At 51.8% G+C, this 19,505-nt stretch overlaps 1 protein-coding gene across 1 annotated transcript in view; it reads right to left on the bottom strand.

Moving 5' to 3' along the window:
- Positions 1-10,187: 10,187 nt before the first annotated feature.
- The window catches only part of FOXK2 (forkhead box K2), a gene marked incomplete at its 5' end in the record, with an annotated part of 40,576 nt that continues 31,258 nt past the window's right edge, over positions 10,188-19,505 (bottom strand). Inside the window, 5 exon segments of the mRNA XM_033090175.1 lie at positions 10,188-11,894; positions 16,395-16,604; positions 16,755-17,018; positions 17,967-18,142; positions 18,909-19,102. Of these exon segments, the coding sequence (XP_032946066.1) occupies positions 11,698-11,894; positions 16,395-16,604; positions 16,755-17,018; positions 17,967-18,142; positions 18,909-19,102 (1,041 nt within the window).

The raw sequence follows: 19,505 nt of genomic DNA, 5'->3' as shown, positions 1-19,505 counted from the left end.
ATAACTGGGTGTGCCATGTCTATTTACTCTTTGTCTGCAAAACGTGTGATTGCCTCTCTGTGTGAGGCTCTTGTGATAATTTACCCAGGGAGAAGAGAGATTTTTGTCCTGCCAATTTGTCTGCAACCACCAGACTCCAATATAGGACGTCGGGTTCCCAGAAGACCCAGTGGGTTGAGATCTGTGAACAGATGTGTGCTTCACAAACCCACGCATTCTGATAAAGCCCGCGGTACACGGTTCCCACAAGACTCAGCAGTGTTTGCAACGGGTGCTGGTTAGCAAGTATTCCTGACCGACGACAGCTGCCCACTGTCCAGAAGCCAAAGGAAGCCAAGTCCTCGTGAGCCTTACCCATGTGGTAACAAGAATTACTCACTAGCCCTCTCAGACTTGTTTGTCCTCTGCCTTCCAGAGCCGAGACCCCTGGGCCCGTCCTCTCAGGGGCGCCCTTGGCCCTGTATCCCCTCATTGTCTGGCAGGTAGGGTTCCTGAAGCCAGTCCAGGGCTGATGGCAACTCTCTGGACGCAGAAGTGACTGAGAACCAGATAAACATTTTCCAGGAAACCCAACTCCCACCCAAAGGGCAGATCACCCAAACACCCTACACCCCTGACACGAAGAGCAGAGAACAAGACAGAGTGGAAAGCTGCCACGCTCTTAGCCAATTGTGGGTAGGCATATGACTTGTGCAAATTTCACAAAAGGCATGTATGACCATGAGAAGCCCCTGCAGGGTCACTCGTGCGCATAACGGCTTGTCTTTATCCACTCAGGCTGCCATGCTGGGGGCCGGGTCCCTCTCCGTGGCGAGGCAGTCCTCTGCATTTCCTGCTCTGAGCAGCATCCCTGACCCCTACGCATTAGCTGCCAGTACGTAGCACCCCTCCACCCCTTGTAACCGCTAAAAATGTCTCCAGAATTGCCAAATATACCTGGGACGGGGGTGCAAGATCCTGCCTCCCCACACAGTTGAGGACCACTGGTTTAGAGAGATTTGATTTCCACGTGGCAACCCCTCACATGGAAGTGAGAACAGGCGTGTTTTCCACATGTCGGGCCTCCACCCTGGCAGATCCCATCCCCCCATTGTGACTGTTCTGTTTCTACGTGGCCCTGCCCTGTGATGTTGGATGGTACTCCTGGGGAGAGGGGAGAGGAGAGACTGGCCATGGCAGTGCATGTAGCAGAGAGGAAGGTCACAGGGACAGGGTATCATCAGGACTTGGGGGTGAGGCTCCAGAGTGGTCCAGGCCTGCGGTGGATGGGCAATGAGAGAGTTTTGGGGCATCTGCGGTTTGCACACTTTAACTTCACAGCAATCCTGAGAGGTGGGGATTGTTCTTCCTGCTGATAGTGGAGCAAGCGTGGGCTCAGAGAAAACAGGATGGCCAGAGGTCCTGCCAGGGGCTTCCATTGCGGAAGCATAGCAGCTCCGGTTTGGTTTGGTTTACATTTTTCAATTGTGCGGAAAATATACATAACATACACTTTACCATTTTAAGTAAAATTCATTGGCATCAGGCATTTACATTGTTGTGTAACCATCACCATCATCATCTCCAGAACTTTGTCATCTTCCCCAAGCTGAAACTGTCCCCATGAAACACTTAACTCCCCATTTCCCATCCCCCAGCCCCTGGCAACCTCCATTCTATTTTCTGTATCTATGGATTTGGCTACTCAAGGTACTACATATTGGATCATAGGGCTTTATGCTTTTGTGACTGGCTGATTTCAGTCAGCAGTGTTCATATAACGTGTTTCAGAATGACTTTCCTTTTTAAAGCTGAATAATATTATATGAACAGACCCCATTTTGTTTATTCATTCATCTGTGGATGGGCATTTGGGTTGTTTCTACTGTGGGCTGCTATGCAGAGTTGTTATGAACATCTGTGTACAAGGGCCAGCCAGTGTGGACATGTTTTTACTTTTCTTGGGTATGTCTACAGGAGTGGAATTGCTGGGTTGTACAGTAACTGTGTTAACTTTTTGAGGGTTTGTTCCCCATTGGCGCTGCAATTGGTTTCTGTGTGGCACTGTTGTGGTCTCTGGCCTAAGCACCATTGAAGCAGCTACTATGGACGGTGGAAGAGAGAAGGTCTTCCATCTCTGGGTGATATACAAGGAATCTCTTAACATAATGTGAAATTTGTGTCCCATTTGACTATGTAAAAGCATTTCTTAAGTTTCTTTTTCTGATGCTCAAATAAAAATAGGCTGAGGAACTAAAAAGGGACTGACTGTACTTTCTCCAAAGCCTCAGGCACTTGCACACACCAATTAACTCTTCTTATTTCTTTCCCTTGCTGTCAAGAAGTAAATAGAAACTAACAGCTGAGCAGTTTCACACTGGGTGTATACTTGCTGATGACTCACCAAGCATTCACAGCCAAGGTGCCAGTTGTTCTTCCACCGAAGAAAGAAAACCTATTTTAAGCAAAATTGTAACCTCATGGATGCTGGAGAAAGTACCAGAGCCGCAGGAAACCCTTTTAATGTAGGTTTTACGCCAGACCTACGCCCCGCCCTGCCCCGCCCACCTCATGTTCGTGCCCCGCCCACGCCCTGCCCCTCCCGCCCAATGCGGTGCTTAGACCACGCCCCTACCCCCAGCGCTTCCTCAGGTCCCGCCCTCAGCCCCGCCCCGGCCTTCAGGCTCAGGTGTGCTCAGAACCCCAAGGCTTGCGTCCTTCTCTGGGCACCTCTGGGCTGGTGCTGCTTCCGCGCTGTCCCTTCTCGGCTCCCACAGACAACAGCCCATGTTCATCACGCAGGACAGTTCACACCAGGCCCGGCCGAATGGGGAAGGTCAAGGGGAGACCTGGGGCTCTGTCCGGTGCCCGCCCTCTACCAGCTCCGCAACTCAGACTCGGGGAACTGGAAACCGTTGCTCTGTGTTCAAGGAGCTAGACTGCGGATAAGAATAAGTGTTGGGCCAGAGTGGTAGCTCGTGAAGGCAGGTGCTCCTGAACCAACAGGGGCCACGCGAGTTCTCCATGCTGGGAAGGAAGCCCGCACGCAAGCAGCCCGGCCTGGAGGGGGCCCCCTCGGTCTTCCGGCCCTAGACTCCAGCTCCGACCCCTAAGGCGGTCAGAGGCTGAGCGGAGAGGGAGGCTCTCTGCTGGGCGCCTGGTGGAGGAGGCAGGAGACAAAGGGAGTGGGAGGCTGCAGGAAGGGAGCTGGGCACGAGTGGGCACGTGCAGGCGGGGCAGGTGGCAGGCTGACTGAGGGCTTCCCGGGGTATGAGGGGGTGTGCTGGGTGCTCTCACCACCCTGCTCTTTCGAGGCCCACCGAGCCTTCGGTTAGGACTCAGGACTGGTAAAGCCGGCGAGGCAGGGCGCGCTGGGAAGAGATGGCCCCCAGCCCCCAGGAAGAGACCGCACTGGCCGTGGGAAGCCAGGAGGGGGCGGCAGGCCCCCCGTGGGACACGTGCGTCTTGAGGACAGAAAGGGCTCCTGCTAAGGCAGACCCTCCAGATGTCGGAGAACCGGCCACACTTAGGGAAGCCGCTGGGGCAGGCGGAATGCCCCTTCCGGTCACCGATGGTTAGTGTCCCGACTCCCCGAACCACCTGGGAAGCCTCAGGATCTTGGTTCTGCAGACTCTGAGGTCGGAGGGAATGAAAGGCACACCTGAGGTGGAATCCCGACTCGCCATCTCCCAGCTGGGTGACCTTGGGCAAGCCACCGCCGGCCCTGGGCCTCGGTTTCCCCGTTTCCTAAGCGAGACTGTTTCGTTGTGAGAACTCCCTGAGCGGCGCACTTCACAGGGTTTGGGAAAGCCGCTGGTACACGGTTGTGTCCTCCTTGGCCGTCCTCGTGGAGCGCAGTGGGGCCTCCCTCCGGCACCCTGCCCCCCCCACCCCCACACAGCCATCCAGCATGTTTCTGTTTAACGCTCTGTACTGTGCACGCCGCTGGCTCCCCCGCCAACCCGGTGTTTCCTGAGTGTGTTCCTAGAGGCTGCTATTTACGTTCCAGGCCGTCGTGTTATCCCATCCTAAACGTTCTTGTACGTATCTTTTGGTGCACACTTGTAGAAATTTCTGTTGGGTTTAACCAAATTTTCTGTTTCCTTTTAATAATTTCTCTTTTTTGATTTCCCTACTTGTCCATACATGGTTCTGATTTCTTTCCATTCTTTGGCCATAGTTTCCACCAGTTCTTTGAGCATATGTAAGACAATTAAAGTCTTTGTCTAGTAAGTTCATTTACTGGGCTTCCTCACAGATGGTTTCTGTCAATTTTTTTTCATGTGAATAGCCCATAATTTTCTGTTCCTTTCTGTGTTTTGTAATTTTTGTTGACAGCTAGACATTTTGAATATTGTAGCATGGTTGACTATGGAAATCAGGTTCTCCCCCTCCCCCAAGGACTGCCGTTGTTGCTTGAGGAAGGGTGGTGTTGTGCGTTTGTTCAGTGACTTCTCTAAACTATTTTGCAAAGACTATATATCTTGTCGTGTTTTGACAGAAGTCTGTTCCTTTAGTTTGTGTCTCCAATTTGTCGGAGATTTCCTTTAATTCCTGGATCCACAAAATTTTTTATTTTTTATAGCCTTGAAAGAAAGCCTTTTTAGTTTGTTTATTATTTATTTATTAAAGATTTTATTGGGGAAGGAGAACAGGATTTTATTGCGGAACAGTGTGTACTTCCAGGACTTTTTCCAAGTCAAGTTGTTGTCCTTTCAATCTTAGCTGTGGAGGGCGCAGCTCAGCTCCAGGTCCAGTTGCTGTTGTTAGTAGCAGGGGGCACTGCCCACCATCCCTTGTGGGAGTCGAGGAGTGGAACAGGCTACCTCGTAGTTTAGAGCCCTACTGGCCCATGTGGGAATCGAACTGGCAGCCTTCGGCGTTAGGAGCACGGAGCTCCAACCGCCTGAGCCACCGGGCTGGCCCCAAGAAAGCTTTTTTAAATCACCTCCACCCATGCTGCCATAGAAGCTGCTTGAATTGTGGGGAATGACATAATGAGCAGCTTCTGAACCAGCCCCCTCAGCAAACCACCAGGAAGATTAAAACACACAACTCCAACTTTTGGAGGGAAAAGTCCCTGTTGTCCACCCTGGCTTCAGCAAGTTGCACCAGGAACGTGAGAGGCTGTCCCCATGGCTCCCTGCTCTGGGCTGAATGATGGGACATGGTAGCCGCTACCTGAAAGGCCAGAATTCACTGAAATTCCCTATCCTCGGTCGAACACTGCCCTGGATGTTCAAGTGTCTGAGCAGACTCCATAGTTCCAATAGTTTATTCAGACGGTTTCTGCAAGCTCACTAGTTGATTTGGTGGGGGGACCTCCCCCCAATACCTGGAGCTTCTGCTCTGCCATCTCCACGACATCATTCCTTACGCTTCCTGTGTCGGGAGCTTTTGAATTACAAATTCAATTTCTTTCATAACTAAGCCTATTTGGGTTATCTAATTATTCTTTAGGAAATGTTGATAGTTTATGTATTTCAAGGAATTAGTCTATTCCATCGGAGTTGTCAAGTTTAGTTTTTCATAGGATTCCTTTATTATCCTTTCAGCTGGTGGGGTGTGGTATAAGGCCTGACCTTAGGGGTCAGTATTACGTGCTGCTGGACAGTCAGGTCAGCTGGGAAGGCCTGGGATGGCCGAACGGCAGGTTCCACTCGCACAAAGGCCCTGGCCAGACAACCCTCCTCATCAAACCGACCGGGCACTTTCCTGCTTATCCGTGAGGTTTGTGTTCGTTTTCTTCTTCCCTCCCTTCGGCTCCCTGTTCCCTGCCTTCTGTCGAATTGCAGGCATAGCGCGGTTATTGTGCTTCACTTGGCAGGTTCTGCATTTTCATCAACATCGAGGGAAAAAGATTACGACTCACTGAAGGCTCAGGTCATGGTTAAATTTTTTTGACTATGCATTTTTGACTATGATAATGTCCATTGTTTTTTTAGACGCTTATTTTAGTACTCTTAATTGACCAGAGTAGAGTCAATTTTTTTATATGCACTCGGAAACCAAAACTTCATGTGGTTTGCTCAGTTGTCCTATTTGTTTTATTGCAGGGGCCTGAAATTGAACCTGTAATATCTCTGAGGTCCCGGCATTTGAAAATGGCTTTTTGCTTGATCTTTTTAGGTATTATTAGTGATTACAGTCTCCAAGGCTAACTTTCCTGTCAACTTCAGAATTAATGTTTTGCCACTTCATGTGAAATATAGAAACCTCACACACCTTGACCTTCCTCCTTATATTGTATCTTTGTCTATGTTACATTTTTATATACTGAGAACCTGCAGGGCGATGTTAAGACTTTTACATTGAAAAGTCAGACATGTTGAAGAACTTAAGAGGAAGAATTAGTTTATTATATTTGCCCAGATATTTACCATTTCTGTCGATCTCCTTCTTCATTCCTGAAGTTCCAAGTTTCTATTATTTACTTTTCGCCTCAAGAACTTCCTTTAGCATTTCTTTTCGAGCAGATTTACTGATTAAGAATTCTTAGTTTTGACTTCCCCTATCTCTCTTTATTCCCTCTGCATGTCTGATACTGTCTACGGATATAGTATTCTAGAGTGATATAGTATTCTACAGTTACTCTCAGCCTTTCAAATTTTCCAGTCAAATAGCCTCCGTGGTTTCTGGTGAGAAATCTAGGTATTCAAATTGTTGCGCTGTTTACAATGACACTTTGGCTGTCTTCACGATAAACTCATCAGTTCCAGTAGTCAAAGGTGTGTCTTGATATTGTTTCCTTTGAGTTTGTCCTATTTGGGGTTCATCGAACTTTGTGAGTCTTTAAATCTATGTCTCACCAAATTTGGGATATTTTCAACCATTATTTTCTCTTTTCTGGGAATCCATCAACTCACATCTTTTTATATTGTCCCAAAGTCCCAGCTTGGTTTGCTTCTATTTTCAAACACGTTTCTGTTCATCCACTAAATTTTTCATTTCAGTTATTTTTAAGTTCTATTCTTTTTTTTGGCCCAAGAGCATTTGCCTATACTTGATGAATTATGGTTATAATAATTAGAGCTATGCTGTAGATAGCTCTAATGTATTTCTCAGATTATGCAGCACATTTAAGTTGCCATCTGTTTCTTTTCCTTTTCCTTTAGAGATTTTCCTGGGACCTTTATGCTGACTCGTTTTGGATTGTATTCTGGACATTTTGCACATTATGAGACTCTGAGTCCTATTAAAATCTTCTAGAGAATGTTTTGTTTTGTGCTTTTTCTTAAGCAGGCAAATAGTCTGGCTTGGTTTAGACTGCACGTGCTGACCTGTCTGTTTTGGTTGTGGTTCTGGTGTCAGTTTTCTCCAAGCCTGTGCAGTGCTCTTTGGGCCCCCCCTGTGGACACCACCGGGGCCAATTTGTAAGGCAGTTAGTTAATGAAGTCTCTGCTTCCTCAGGTCAGTTGTAGGCGTGTGCATCTCAGGGTGAACCCCGGATGCCATCTACAGTTTTAGCGGTTCTTCCTCTAACTTGCTCTCTTCCGTGACCGCCCCACACTTCCCACCTCCCAGGCACCCCTTTTCCTGGTCCTCTGGCTAAAATGCTTAGGTAATTTCCTTTGATGTTGCACACTCCGTGACTGGGTCCAGCACGGAGCCAAAAACGTGGGAGACACAAAGAGAAAAGTAACGGAGTCTTCCCTGCGCCCACTCCTTTGACTACAGACTCCCACTTTCCTATTCCTCCTCTCAAGTAAAGGGGTTTCTTGGAGTCCCCGGAGTCTCAGCTTACAGCTTCATGACCCCCAACCCCCTCCACATGGTCTGTCCCATAGGGGACTTTTCCTGGGACCCTGGCCAGACGAGAGGGGTGAGTACCTTCCTGGGTATGCTGGCGTTCACGTCGTCTGTGCCGGGAGATACAAGACGAAGAAAATCCAGGAAATCAGTCACGTGGTTGTTCTCCATTTCTAAATCCCCTGCCCCAATCTGCCTGCTAGTGTTTCTTTTTCAGAGGCCTGAGGTGGTTGCTTATTTATTCTGTCACTGGTTTTTAGCTGTGACCACTGGGAGACCCACGGGCAGAGTGTGCTTACACACGGGGACTCTGAACGACACTCTTGGGCCAAGTGTAGTCATCGCATCAGCAGTCCCCAGAGGCCCATGTGCAAATCGAGTTCTGTATTGCTGTGAACACGAGTGCAGAGCGGGGCAGTACCGTGTCAGTCTTCGTGTTTTCCACGGAAGCCAGGGAGCGCCGGCCATTGGGCCATGGTCATTGTAGTTCTCCCGCCTCCTCGTGCAGGCCTGAACTCACCATGTGGCGCCTCATGTAGGTTCGTCATGGGCCCGATGTCTCGTTACGGATGAATGTGGCCTCCCTACAGTAACCCGGGCTTCGGTGACATGAAAGGTGGTAGCCTCCTCCACGCCACACCTGTCTTGGGTAGCTGCTGTCACCCTCCAGGACAGCTGCCACCTCTGACTCAGTGTGACTTCCTCGAGGGGACCCAGGTTAATCACCAAACTTGCTTTTCCTGAGATGGGGAGTTAAGCTCGTCACGCATCTTAAAGCATCTATTAACACAACATGCACGACAGATGTGAAAGACCAATTGTGAGTGCTTCCTTCCCTTAGGAGAAAGTCCTCAGCCCAGGGATTGGCATGGAAACGCTCCAGCAAACCCGTCGCATTTTCTGTAGGAGCTGGGTGGTCGGTGTGCGTGTTGGGACTCGCTGGCCACGTGACCCTTCAGACAAGATTTCCCCTGGTGCCAGGCAGTGGTCTCGGTTCCGACTGTTACCACTGCCGACGACCCTCACCGCTCTCACGTGCACAGAGCCGGTGCCCCGACGAGTGGGGACCCCTCTGCTGCCTCACCGTGGCTCCGGCTCTAGGCCTTTGACGTGCTCAGAAAAGACCATAAAGTGAAAGAAGAAATGCCTGCTTAAGTTTATCAAAATGACAATGATACTCTGCATTCAATTAAAATTAATAAAAATATTTTATTGGATTTCAGGACCTTGGTACTTTTAAAATTTCAAACCTTTGCACACAAGTCACCACTGTACTTCCTAGACTAGTGGAGGTTAGGACTTGAAGATCGTCATGTATCTCCTTGTGTCACAGAGCACAGAAATCCCAAGTCCTGCTACTGCCCCTCCCCTTCTGACCTTGACTCCCATCTACTTTGTTCTAGCGGACGACGTGGGGTGATGTGTTGTAAAGGAGCTCAGCTATCCACGGGGGGGCTCTACCGACGCAGAGAAGCCCGACCCCAAACTCCACTCACTGGAATGCACCCTGCCACGTGGATCGTGTGAGTTTCCCTTTGTGTTTTTGTTCAATTCAGGGCAACGCTGCTGAAATGACGTTCCTCAGGGAGCTCAGAAGTTTGGCAAAGGTCAAAGTAGAAACCTCTTAAAAGAAGACATTCAGGAACTGCCAGTGGACGGCTGGGAAGTTGAGTGCCACCGGTCAGTTGACGTGGTGGCAAGGACACGAGCTCCGTGACCTCTGTGTGTGAGGGCTCTTGGGAATTCAGAGCTGAACTGAAAAAAATTTCCAAGTGCCTGGAACACGGTAGTTTGCTGATCCACGGTTTTTCCTGCCCTCTCCTTACCATCCTTAAAATTTCTACGTGCCAATCGTGAGCCACCTGAATAAGGTAGCGAGAAGGAAAAAGGAAAGAGAATGCCCTCGGCCTGGAAAAGACACACTCCAGCTGCTGTACAGCAGAGCGTCCTCTTCTGTAAAATTGCAGAACTGGGCACTGATCTTAATCCCAGGAGAAATCCCTCCAGACCATAAGGTCTGCGTTTTAGGCTCAGAAATAACCCACTGATGGCCCAGGCCCATGGGGGAAGACCTGCCCATGTCTGTCTGGGGCTGACAGGTACGCTGCTGTGTGGACACAGCTGCAGGAGGATGTACAGGGCAGCTGAGCGTCGGCCGAGCCCAGGTCCCACTGGGGTGGTCTTCTCCATTCGCCTACCTAGAGCTCCCAGCTGGGGGGGCTGCAGGAGCCGTGCCGGACGGGTCTGGACCACTTGGGGGAGTGGCCCGACCCCACACATAGGACACAGCGCTGTCCAAATTATTTTGCAAACTGCAAACCTTCTAGGTAAAAAGACAAATAAAAATATACATCCTCAGGGACGTGTAAAGTGCCGGGGAGACACACACTGCCGCCCTGCAGCCCCCACCGTGCTTCAGTCTGCAAGTTCAGTTTTCCACTGTCGCACACACGGTCTCATTCACATGATGGTTTCGTTTTATTTTTTAAATGGCTGAGTTATAAATCCAGCTACTGTGCAGTAATTTCATAATTTTTAATATGCATTATCTGCAGTAACATTGTGATAGCTCCATACTGTGGATTGACACACAATACTTTGAACAGATTCATCATATTTGGTCTTTAGGTAAATAATAAATGTTTTAAAATTGCCTAAATATACCATTCTGAGCCATTTCATTCCACCAGGAAAATACAGGGTTTTTTCCTCTCTTAAAAAAAAAAAAAAAAAAAAATTTAAATACCAAAATAACTACATTTAAATAAATAATGTTATGGTGATGACATTTAAAAATTCACAATAAGGCCAAAGCCATCTTTCTATCTGCATGGCTGCTCGGCCCGGCCCCCGGAACACTCTGGAAGGGCGAGTGCTTTTCTCCCGGTGGAGTGGGGCCGAGGCCGTGGTGGCCTCCTATTTGTCATTCTCTCACCTGTTTCCTTTCCTCTCGATTTGATTTTTTGTAGGAGAGAAGTCAGCCTTAGTAGTGGATTCAGTTCTGGAAGGTCGAGGGGAATTTCCTACAGCTCAGAAAATGACCTTGATGTGTCCCATGCACAACGCTGTGTGCTTGCTTCCATGCCCCTCGTGGTCACGCAGAGTTCCCGAGACACCCCCGCAGGAGCGGGCACACAGCCGGCGGACGGCACCTCGAATAGCAAACGTGCCACAGAGAGATCTGTGACATTTATTTGAAAGGGTGATAAAAGACTGAATCTGTTTGCCAAATGAGTAGTGACAGTTCTGTCGTTTTAAACATACAGCATACTGAGGAGACCCTTTTACTTAGAGTGGGAAGTTATGCCAGGGACAAAGCCAACACAGAGAAACAAACAACAGAAAGGAGCAAGAAAGAGAAGTGCGGCCCGAGTCCCGCAGTCCATCCATGTGCCTGGGCATCCGTCTGCCTGTCATCCTACACGCTGAAACGCAGCCACTGTCCTGGGAGCTGTGCAGCTGTCAGCCCCACCTGAAGAGTAAATCATTCCAGAGGCCGAAACAAACACTGAAAACAAACAAAACTACGGTTTCTTTTCTCCAAAAGAATTCCACACCACAGGTCCAGTGTGATTCCGAGTTCTCAGCGTAGAAATGGAGTGATCTGAAATGTCAAAGACCCCACTGTTCTGTAAAGAAAGAAAGTTCACCTCACAATAGTCTAACTCCACGTGGGAACAACAGATGTCGACTCGTCCACCGGCGCCAGTCCCGCAGGTCCTGAGGGCGACAGCAGCCCCTGTGCGGGGGAAAAGATGGCGCTGGGCGGGAGACGCTGCCTGAGCAGCCGGCGGTGGCCGGGTCAGGTGAGGCCTGTCTCTACAGGAAGGAGCGGTAAGGCCACCTGGGTTTGTGTTTTCAGTGCTGAGTGAAGTCCAACCGCAGGGTGCGCTCCAAGCATCGGTGACACGCAGTGTCTCCTTTTGGCACCACAGAGTTGACAGTGACGTAAGAAAAGCTGTCCGGGCGCTAGTTCTGGACGCCCTTCTCCCTCCCGGCAGTTGGCGCCGTGTCCACGCTCAAGGCGATGACGATGCTGTCACTGTCCTCGGTCTTGAGCCGCTTCAGCTCCGGCTGCTCCGATGGATCGCCGTTCTGGCGCTTGGTGGGCAGGGAGGCCGAGGCCGACGCGTGTGTCGCCAGCATGTGCAGAGGACTCGCGGCCGCTGCAAAGACACAGGGCGTCAGACCCCAGGCTCAGCTTCTCCCGTGGGCTCCACACCGAGGTGGCCATGGGCACAGGGACCGACAGCAAGTCACTGCGGGGCGGGGGCTGGTTACTAACAGCTGGCATCTTTTTTATCACTTCAGAGAGGGTGGTGTCCTGACAGAACCCTGGGGACACTGAGGTCAAAGGTGGGACAGACAGCAGCTGGCTGGGCTGTTGCACTGACCGCACAGGCGCAAGGAGGGGTGTGGCCTGGGCTCTGGCACCACGCCCTTCCCCCTCCTCTCCTCGCAGGCCGCGTGGGACAAGGGCCACTTCCCTCCCACGCAGTGCTCTGCCCACGAGCCCAACTCCAGGGGGCGGACAAAAGCAGGGCCGCTCAGCCTCTGCTAAGTGACAGGGCAGGACTGGGCCGAAAGAAGTGCTTTCTCACACTCACAGGACCTACAGGGGCCACTGCCAGACTACATGCTCACGGGACAGCGCCAGCCTGCTTGAGTCTCACTGGACCAGCAAAGGACAGCCAAGACCCTCAGATCTGGCCACCTGGGGGACAAGGAGCAGCGTGTCCTGGCACTGGCTTCAAGTGACACAGGGCAGCAGGGCCCCAAGGGGCTTTGGAGGCCGACAGCCAACAAAGGATGCCGGCAAGGACCTCCCAAGTGCCGAAAGCCCCCGGCCTGGGAAGGCACAGGTCCCCGAGCCCCACAGCACGCTGGGGCGCAGCTCTGCTGCGGCCACGCCTTCGGGAGCAGGGAGGCCAGAGGTGGGGGCCCCTGAGCCACTTCCTCTGTGAGTCTGTCCGTCACCTAGAGCTGTGCGGCCGCCTGTGGGGGCCAGGGCAGGCGGACACACCACAGCCCCAGCTGCACTTGGCCACTGGGCCCAGTCCGGTCGAATGATTGGCACTCCGGGAGGAGCAGCTGTGGCAGCGTTAGCAGAACGGGAGCTGACGGTCGGGTGGGAAAGTGAGCCAAGCCTGGGAACGCGCTAAGAGATAGTGACGGCCAGCTACCCGGAAGGAGGGATCTGGGGACAGCGTACCAGATTCCCACACAGGGCACTGCTGGGCTCCCCAGCCACGCTGAGCAGCCAGGGCCTGTTGCTACCAGTGACAAGCAAACCCTCAGAAAGGCGAAAGCAACGAACAGTGAGGGCCACGGACATGGCATCAGCCCAGAACTCTCAGGCCTGTCAAACAGCAGGAAGCAGAGCCCTGCTAGTGGCCCAGATGTGCAGAGGGCGCTTGGAAATGGGAAGCAGACGGACCCGTGACCAGAAGCCAGCGCCGAGTGCCCACCCCCACTGGATCGTGCCACTTCTGCACGCCCACTGAGCACTGGGGCCAAGGGCTGTAGGGGTGTCACCAAAACTACCAGGCTTTCCTTTCTGTACCTTTGGACAGAAGTGGCCATGCCTACCGCAACACCAGCCACATGCCGGGGTGGCAGGCTTCCCATGCTAAAGGTGAGAGGCGGCTGTGGGGGACCAGCTCTGCGGGAGGCCAGCCTGAACCCTCTAAGAAGCCACACAAGCCTGCGGGGGAGGCCATCCAGGCCACTGTGGAAGCAGGAACCGGGCACCGTGTTTACCATCAGGACGCTCAGCCCTCGGTCACACAGCACCACAGCGGGCAGACAACTTGTCACCTTCCAAGGGACGCCAGGCACATCCCCACAGCCACATTCCTTGCTAGAGCCCAGCATCACCTGCTAAGACATGCTTGACACAGATGCGAAGGACTCAGTGCCCAGAACAGAGTGGACCAGGCAGACCCGGTGGGCAGGCGCTGAGCTGCCATCCCAGGGCAAACAGGGACCGCCATCACTGTGAATCAACACGTCCCTTTTTGCTGTGTGTTTGTGGCTCAGACAACTTGCTGCATCTACTCTGGTTCCATAACACCCAGCTCAGACCTGCCTGGTGGCAGCTCTCCAACACCCACATTCTCTCCAGGGGGCCTACCAGCCTCTGCCTGGAACACGGGGCCCTGTGAGCACTGTGCTGGGGGCCCGTCAATAGCAAAAGGACAACACCTGAAAGTCATGGCCCCAACACACCACAGAAAGGACCCATGTGGACAGAGGAACAGGACGGGATGGGCTCAGCCCTGCTCGCCCCCAGAACTGCAGTGTGGCCAGGCCAGAGCCATGAGCGAACCGGTGGGGGGGCCACAAATGCTGCGGTGAGCAGGTGAATCCTGCAAACACCGAGGCCACCTGTGGGATCCTCCCGCCCCCAACATCCTGCTCTCATCAGCCTCAGACGGACAGCGGCAGAATGATGCTGACAGGGGAGGCAGCTCTGCCTGTCACACCCCCGGGGGTTCTGAGCAGCTCCTCCCTGCATATGCGGCGGGGACACACAGGACCGGGTGGTCCAGCGGGTGCCTGCTCGTTCCAAATAGGGCTCTGCACGCAGTCCCTGGGAGGCCGGGCTAATATGAAGATGTGGGCCACCCCCAACTGTCACCTCCCTCACAGCAGGCAAGGGCCTGGACGAGCAGGGTGACAGCGAGAGCCCTGCCTGGATCCCAGCGCAGCAGGGACTGGAGGGCTGGGGCCGTTTTCTGAGCAGAAGGGACGATACCTGTGAGGATGGGAGGTGAGACACTGGTCTGGCTGGGACTTCTCCTTGGGGGTAATAGGAGGACACTGTCAGCAAGGTGAGGCGACTTTCCTTCTGACCCCTGCTGTCCCCCAAGAGCCCTGGCAAACAGTGACTGAACCTGTGACCAGAAGCACAGCCCAGTGGGGCTTTGAGGCCGAGGAATGGCCTGAGCACGTTGGGTTTTCTGGGGAGCAGTGTAAGCAACCCCAGAAGCTGCCAGGAGAGGATTCACCGTGTGCTGGCCCGGGCCTGACATCCCAATTGTTTCCATGAGGCCAGCATTACCCTGAAACCAAAGCCAGACAGAGACACGACAAACCAAGAGAACTACAAACCAACATTGCTGATGGATATGACACAAATATCCTCAATAAACTGTTAGCAAGCAGAACTCAACATATGAAAGGGGCAACCACCCCAGCGACATAGGAACAAAGGAAAAATCCCATGCGATCATCTTAGCCCAGAAAAGGCACTGGACGAAACTCAACACCCTTCCATGACCAACTATGCGGCAAACCAGGACTAGGGTGCAAGTTCCTGAACAGAAGCAAGTAGAGGACAAGCCCAGCCTGACATCAGCCTCGGCGACAGACTGAGGCTGAAACACGACCAGGAGTTTTGCCAGAGCAGCTGGACAGGAAGAGGGAACAAAGGGCATCCAAACGGGAAAGGAAGTGAAGCATCTCTGTTGGTAGAGAACATGTCTCCAATATGTAGAAAATCCAAGATCAACTTGCAAAAATCAGTTGTATTTCTCTACATTAGCAATGAACAATTTATAAAGGAAATTAAAAAAGCAACTCCATTTGGGTAAACATCTAAAGGAATAAAATAGGAAGAAAGTCAACCAAAACTTAAATACTACGAGACTTTTATACTGAAAACGACAAAACATTGCTGCAAGAAAACTAAAGAAGACCTAAATAAATGGAAACACATCCCACGTTCATGGGTAGGAAGATGTAGTATTGAGATGTCATTACTACCCAAAGAAATGTACAGATTCAATGCAACCCCTACCAAACTCCCCAATGTTTGTTTGTTTATTTATTTATTTTAAAACAAAAACAGAAAAACCCATCCTGAAATTCACAGGGAACTGCAAGGTATCTAAAACAGCCAAAGTGATCTTGAAAAAGAAGAACAAGGCTGGAGGACTCACACGTCCTGAATTCAAAACTTTCTACAAAGCTGCAATGTGGTCCCTGCATAAGGACAGATATGAAGATCAGTGAAACAGAACTGACAGAAATAAACCCCCATATCTGAGGTCAACTGATTGTCAACAAGGGCGCCGAGACCACTCAGTGGGGAAAGGACAGTCCTTTCAACAAATGGTGCTGGGATGACTGGGCATCCACACGCCGACGGATTAAGTTGGGGACCCTTACCTAACACCATATACAGAAATTAACTCAAAATGGATCAAGGACCTAAACGTAAGAGCTCAAACTATAGAACTCTCAGTAGAAGAGAACAGGGTTAAGTCTTCAGGACTTTGGACTTGGAAATGGATATGACTCCAAAGCACAAGAAGCAAAAGGGGAAACAGATGGGATTTCATCAAAATTAAACTTTTGTGCATTAAAGACACTATCAAGAAAGTGAAAAGACAAACCCACTGAAGGGGAGAACACATTTTGCAAATCCTATTTCTGATCAGGAGCCAGTTCCAGAATATATAAAGAGCTCCTACAACTGAGTAACAAAAAGATAAACAACCCAATGAAAAACTGGGCAAAGACTTAGACGTTTCTCCAAAGAAGGTACAGAAACGACCAACAAGCAATGAAATCGTGACCAGGTGTCCCGCGTGCTGTTTGGTGCTCCCCCCCACCCCAAGGAGAAAAGGTTAACATTGTGACAGTCGGAATGAGCTGCTTACCGCTGTTGGCCTGGCCGTGGGCAGCGGTGGGGACTGGCACCACGTGCGTCCCGTTTTGCGTTACAGTTTTTATTGGCAGCTGGTGCTGACCTAGAGGTGCCTGTTGCACAATGGTGACCGTCTGGACAGGGGTGGTCTGTGACGTCTGAATGATCCGGCTGGCGGCGCCTAGAGTGGCATGGCTAATCGCAGGAATGGGCTCTACTTTCACTAAAATGAAAAGAAAAGAGAAATGACAGTCTCTAATATCACTGCAAAGCTGTGGAAATCTCACTAGTTTACAGCGAGCGCACATCAGAAACGCTGGACAGGCAGCCCCTGCGGAGCCCAGGGTGCAGCCAGGTGGCCTCCACTGCTTACCTTTCACTTCGCGGTGCTCTCCATTTTCTTGGGGCTCTGCCTTTGGGGGGGCCAGCACGGCTGCTTGAGTGACCACGGCCTGCCCAGCCACGCTGGTAACGGACACTGCTGGGATCTGGTGGACGACGTGAACCGTCTGCACGACGGGCTGCTGGGAGGTCGAGGTGGTCACGGGGGCAGCGACAGTGTAAGTGACGGGCTTGATGGTGGGGGGCAGCTGCCGCTGCACAGTGATCAGAACGGGCTGACTGGACAGAGGTGAGCCTGCAGAGCACACGGAGCAGGCGTGAGGCTGGCGCGTACCTCCCACCAGCTGCCCCACAGCCACTGACCGTGGCCACGCCCTAGGGACACAGAGGGGTCAGTGACAGGCGGGACCCCTTCAACTCGTTGCAGTGCATCCACTCATGAAGAGAGAAACGCATTATTTTAATGGAGGTGTCCCACTTGTTTACATAAATACTAACAGCACAACCTCTGCTGTACTCAGGTTTCTTACAACAGCTCTTCCCACAGCTTTTTCCTCATAAGAAACGTCGGCAGCACTGAGAGGAAACTACCACGGAGGCCCTGGGGTCAACGTCTGCACCGTCCAGCGGGGGCGAGGGGACTGGGACATTCAGACCGAGTGGGGCCCTGAGAAGCCCCTCATACCCCCTGTGCACTTCCTGGTTGGGGCTGAAAGGAAGGAGACGACACGGATGACCGCAGCTGGACGGGCAGGTGGGTGCCAGCAGGTGGCCTGGAAAGACACTGTGTGGAAGCAGACATGTGCCCCCCGGGAGGCATCACAGAATCGGTGTGGGCAGTTCCACACTGCGCATGGTTTAAGCCCTCAGGGCCCTCGTCTCTGTCGTGCACTGCGACTTCCAACTGTGAAATGCTCACCGATTCATTAAATGGACATTTTTGCTGCCAATCAGTGTCTAGTTTGTCTGACTGATGTTACTTCCTTTTGGGGTGAATCTTTTTCATAGATGTGTGAACAATGAAGCAACTAACAGAAACAGGTTAATTCTAAATGACTTCAGGCACCTACATACAGTTCACACAAGAAAATGTTCAGTGATGTTTTAAAACTCTCAGTGCTATCAGTTTTCAGAGCCTATATCGTAACGTCAGGGGCGGGACAGGTCTCACGTAGGAGGCACAGAGGACCCAAGGACTGCTGGTGAGCGGCCCCCCTCCCCCCGACACACCTGCCCGTCTCACCTGGTGCGCTCTGGGCAAAGCGCGCCTCCTGGATGACAGCGAGTTTGGGCTGTGAGGCGCCAGGATCGGGCTCCAGGGGGGCTGGGGAACCTTCCCTCGACAGGCTCTCGGGGGTCTGGGCACCGCTGGAGTGAGCGGATAGCACTCCGGCGTGATTAGGAGAGGCTGGGGCACTTCTGCGTTGCCAAAGAGAAGACAGTGGGTTTTTAAAGGTAAAGCACCTGTAACGCAGCCTTATTGTTTCAGTAAGTGTATTTTGCAAAAAGGGGTGTCATTTGTCTTCTGCCAACCGACTCCATGTGCATAAGTCTTACTTTCTCTGTGAACAGCTGCGATGGACGGACACTCAGCGAGCCTTGCTGGGCCGGGCGGGGGCCACCGTGTGCCGGGTGCCACTGTCACACGCCCAGCGCAGGCCGGGCTGGCTGGTGCCCTCTACACAGCCTGTCCACAGTCAGGCAGCGGGAGCTGGCCGTGTGCGAGCGGGCGGTGGGGGCTTAAGACTCAGGTTACAGTCATTTGGTTTTTGTTTAAAAACAGTATCCAGTAATCAAGCTAAAAATGGGTGGCTGCAAAATCAGGCAATGAACGCTGTGCAAATCAGCCTTGAATTTAAGTGGCTCCCAGGCAGCTTTCCGAGGGCTCGTCACATGCCCAGAGAGAGGGACACTGCCATGACCGTGACACTGAGTCACCACACTACAGTGTGCGACGGGTTCAATGAGGCAGCCGCTACTCCATGGGAAGGGAGCTCAAGTAAAACTATACAAACCACCTGAACTGTCTCGGACCGCGAGAAACAGAAACATGGCACCCAATTCTCCCCCACCCGCAAGTCCCACCCCAGAATGGAATCGTAATGCATCTCGTGGTTCCTTCCTTTTCCCACGCATGGCAGGTGAAGGTATGACCACAGGTGAGGTCTGCTTGCCTTGTCCTTACCTAGACGAGAGCGGTCCCACAGGGGTTCTAAAGCAAGGCACGCCCCTAGGCCGTCTTTTCCTAAAAGCCTGCTCTATTAATCTGCTTTCAGAGGCAGGGTCTATCCTCCAGAATGAGCCTTTGCCTGGTTCTTCCTGGGAACGTGGTACTTTGATGAAATAACGATTCAGAGAGAGATTGTGGCGAATTGAATTCTATGAAACATAAAAAAATACGTAGAATTCATATACTTCCTTGCTGAGAAATAAAAACGTGCTTCATTTTAGTGCCCTGCAAAGAAGACCCCTGGGCGCTGGGCTCCTGCAGAGGGCAGACGGTGGGAAGCTGCTGGAAGGAGCTGGCCCCTCCCCTAAGTGACAGAGGAGCTGAGGTGCCACCCCTCAGCAGGAGGGGGCCTGAGGCCACACCACAAGGAAACAGGCCATTTTCAATGGAAAACCGTCAGCTTCCATCTTTTTTCCAGGTAGGAAACCAACAACCATCACTACTGACACTGAACCTTTCCTGCCACCCTCTCCGTTTGGAGACACGGAGCCCAGAGAAGCCAATGCTTTAAAATACTTTTCTTACAGAAGCTGTCACAGCCATTTAAAGTGA

Source organism: Rhinolophus ferrumequinum, chromosome 21 (assembly GCF_004115265.2).
Source record: "Rhinolophus ferrumequinum isolate MPI-CBG mRhiFer1 chromosome 21, mRhiFer1_v1.p, whole genome shotgun sequence".
Classification (NCBI taxonomy): Eukaryota; Metazoa; Chordata; class Mammalia; order Chiroptera; family Rhinolophidae; genus Rhinolophus; species Rhinolophus ferrumequinum.
Note: the sequence above shows the minus strand (reverse complement) of the source record. Positions and strands in the feature narration are given on the sequence as shown.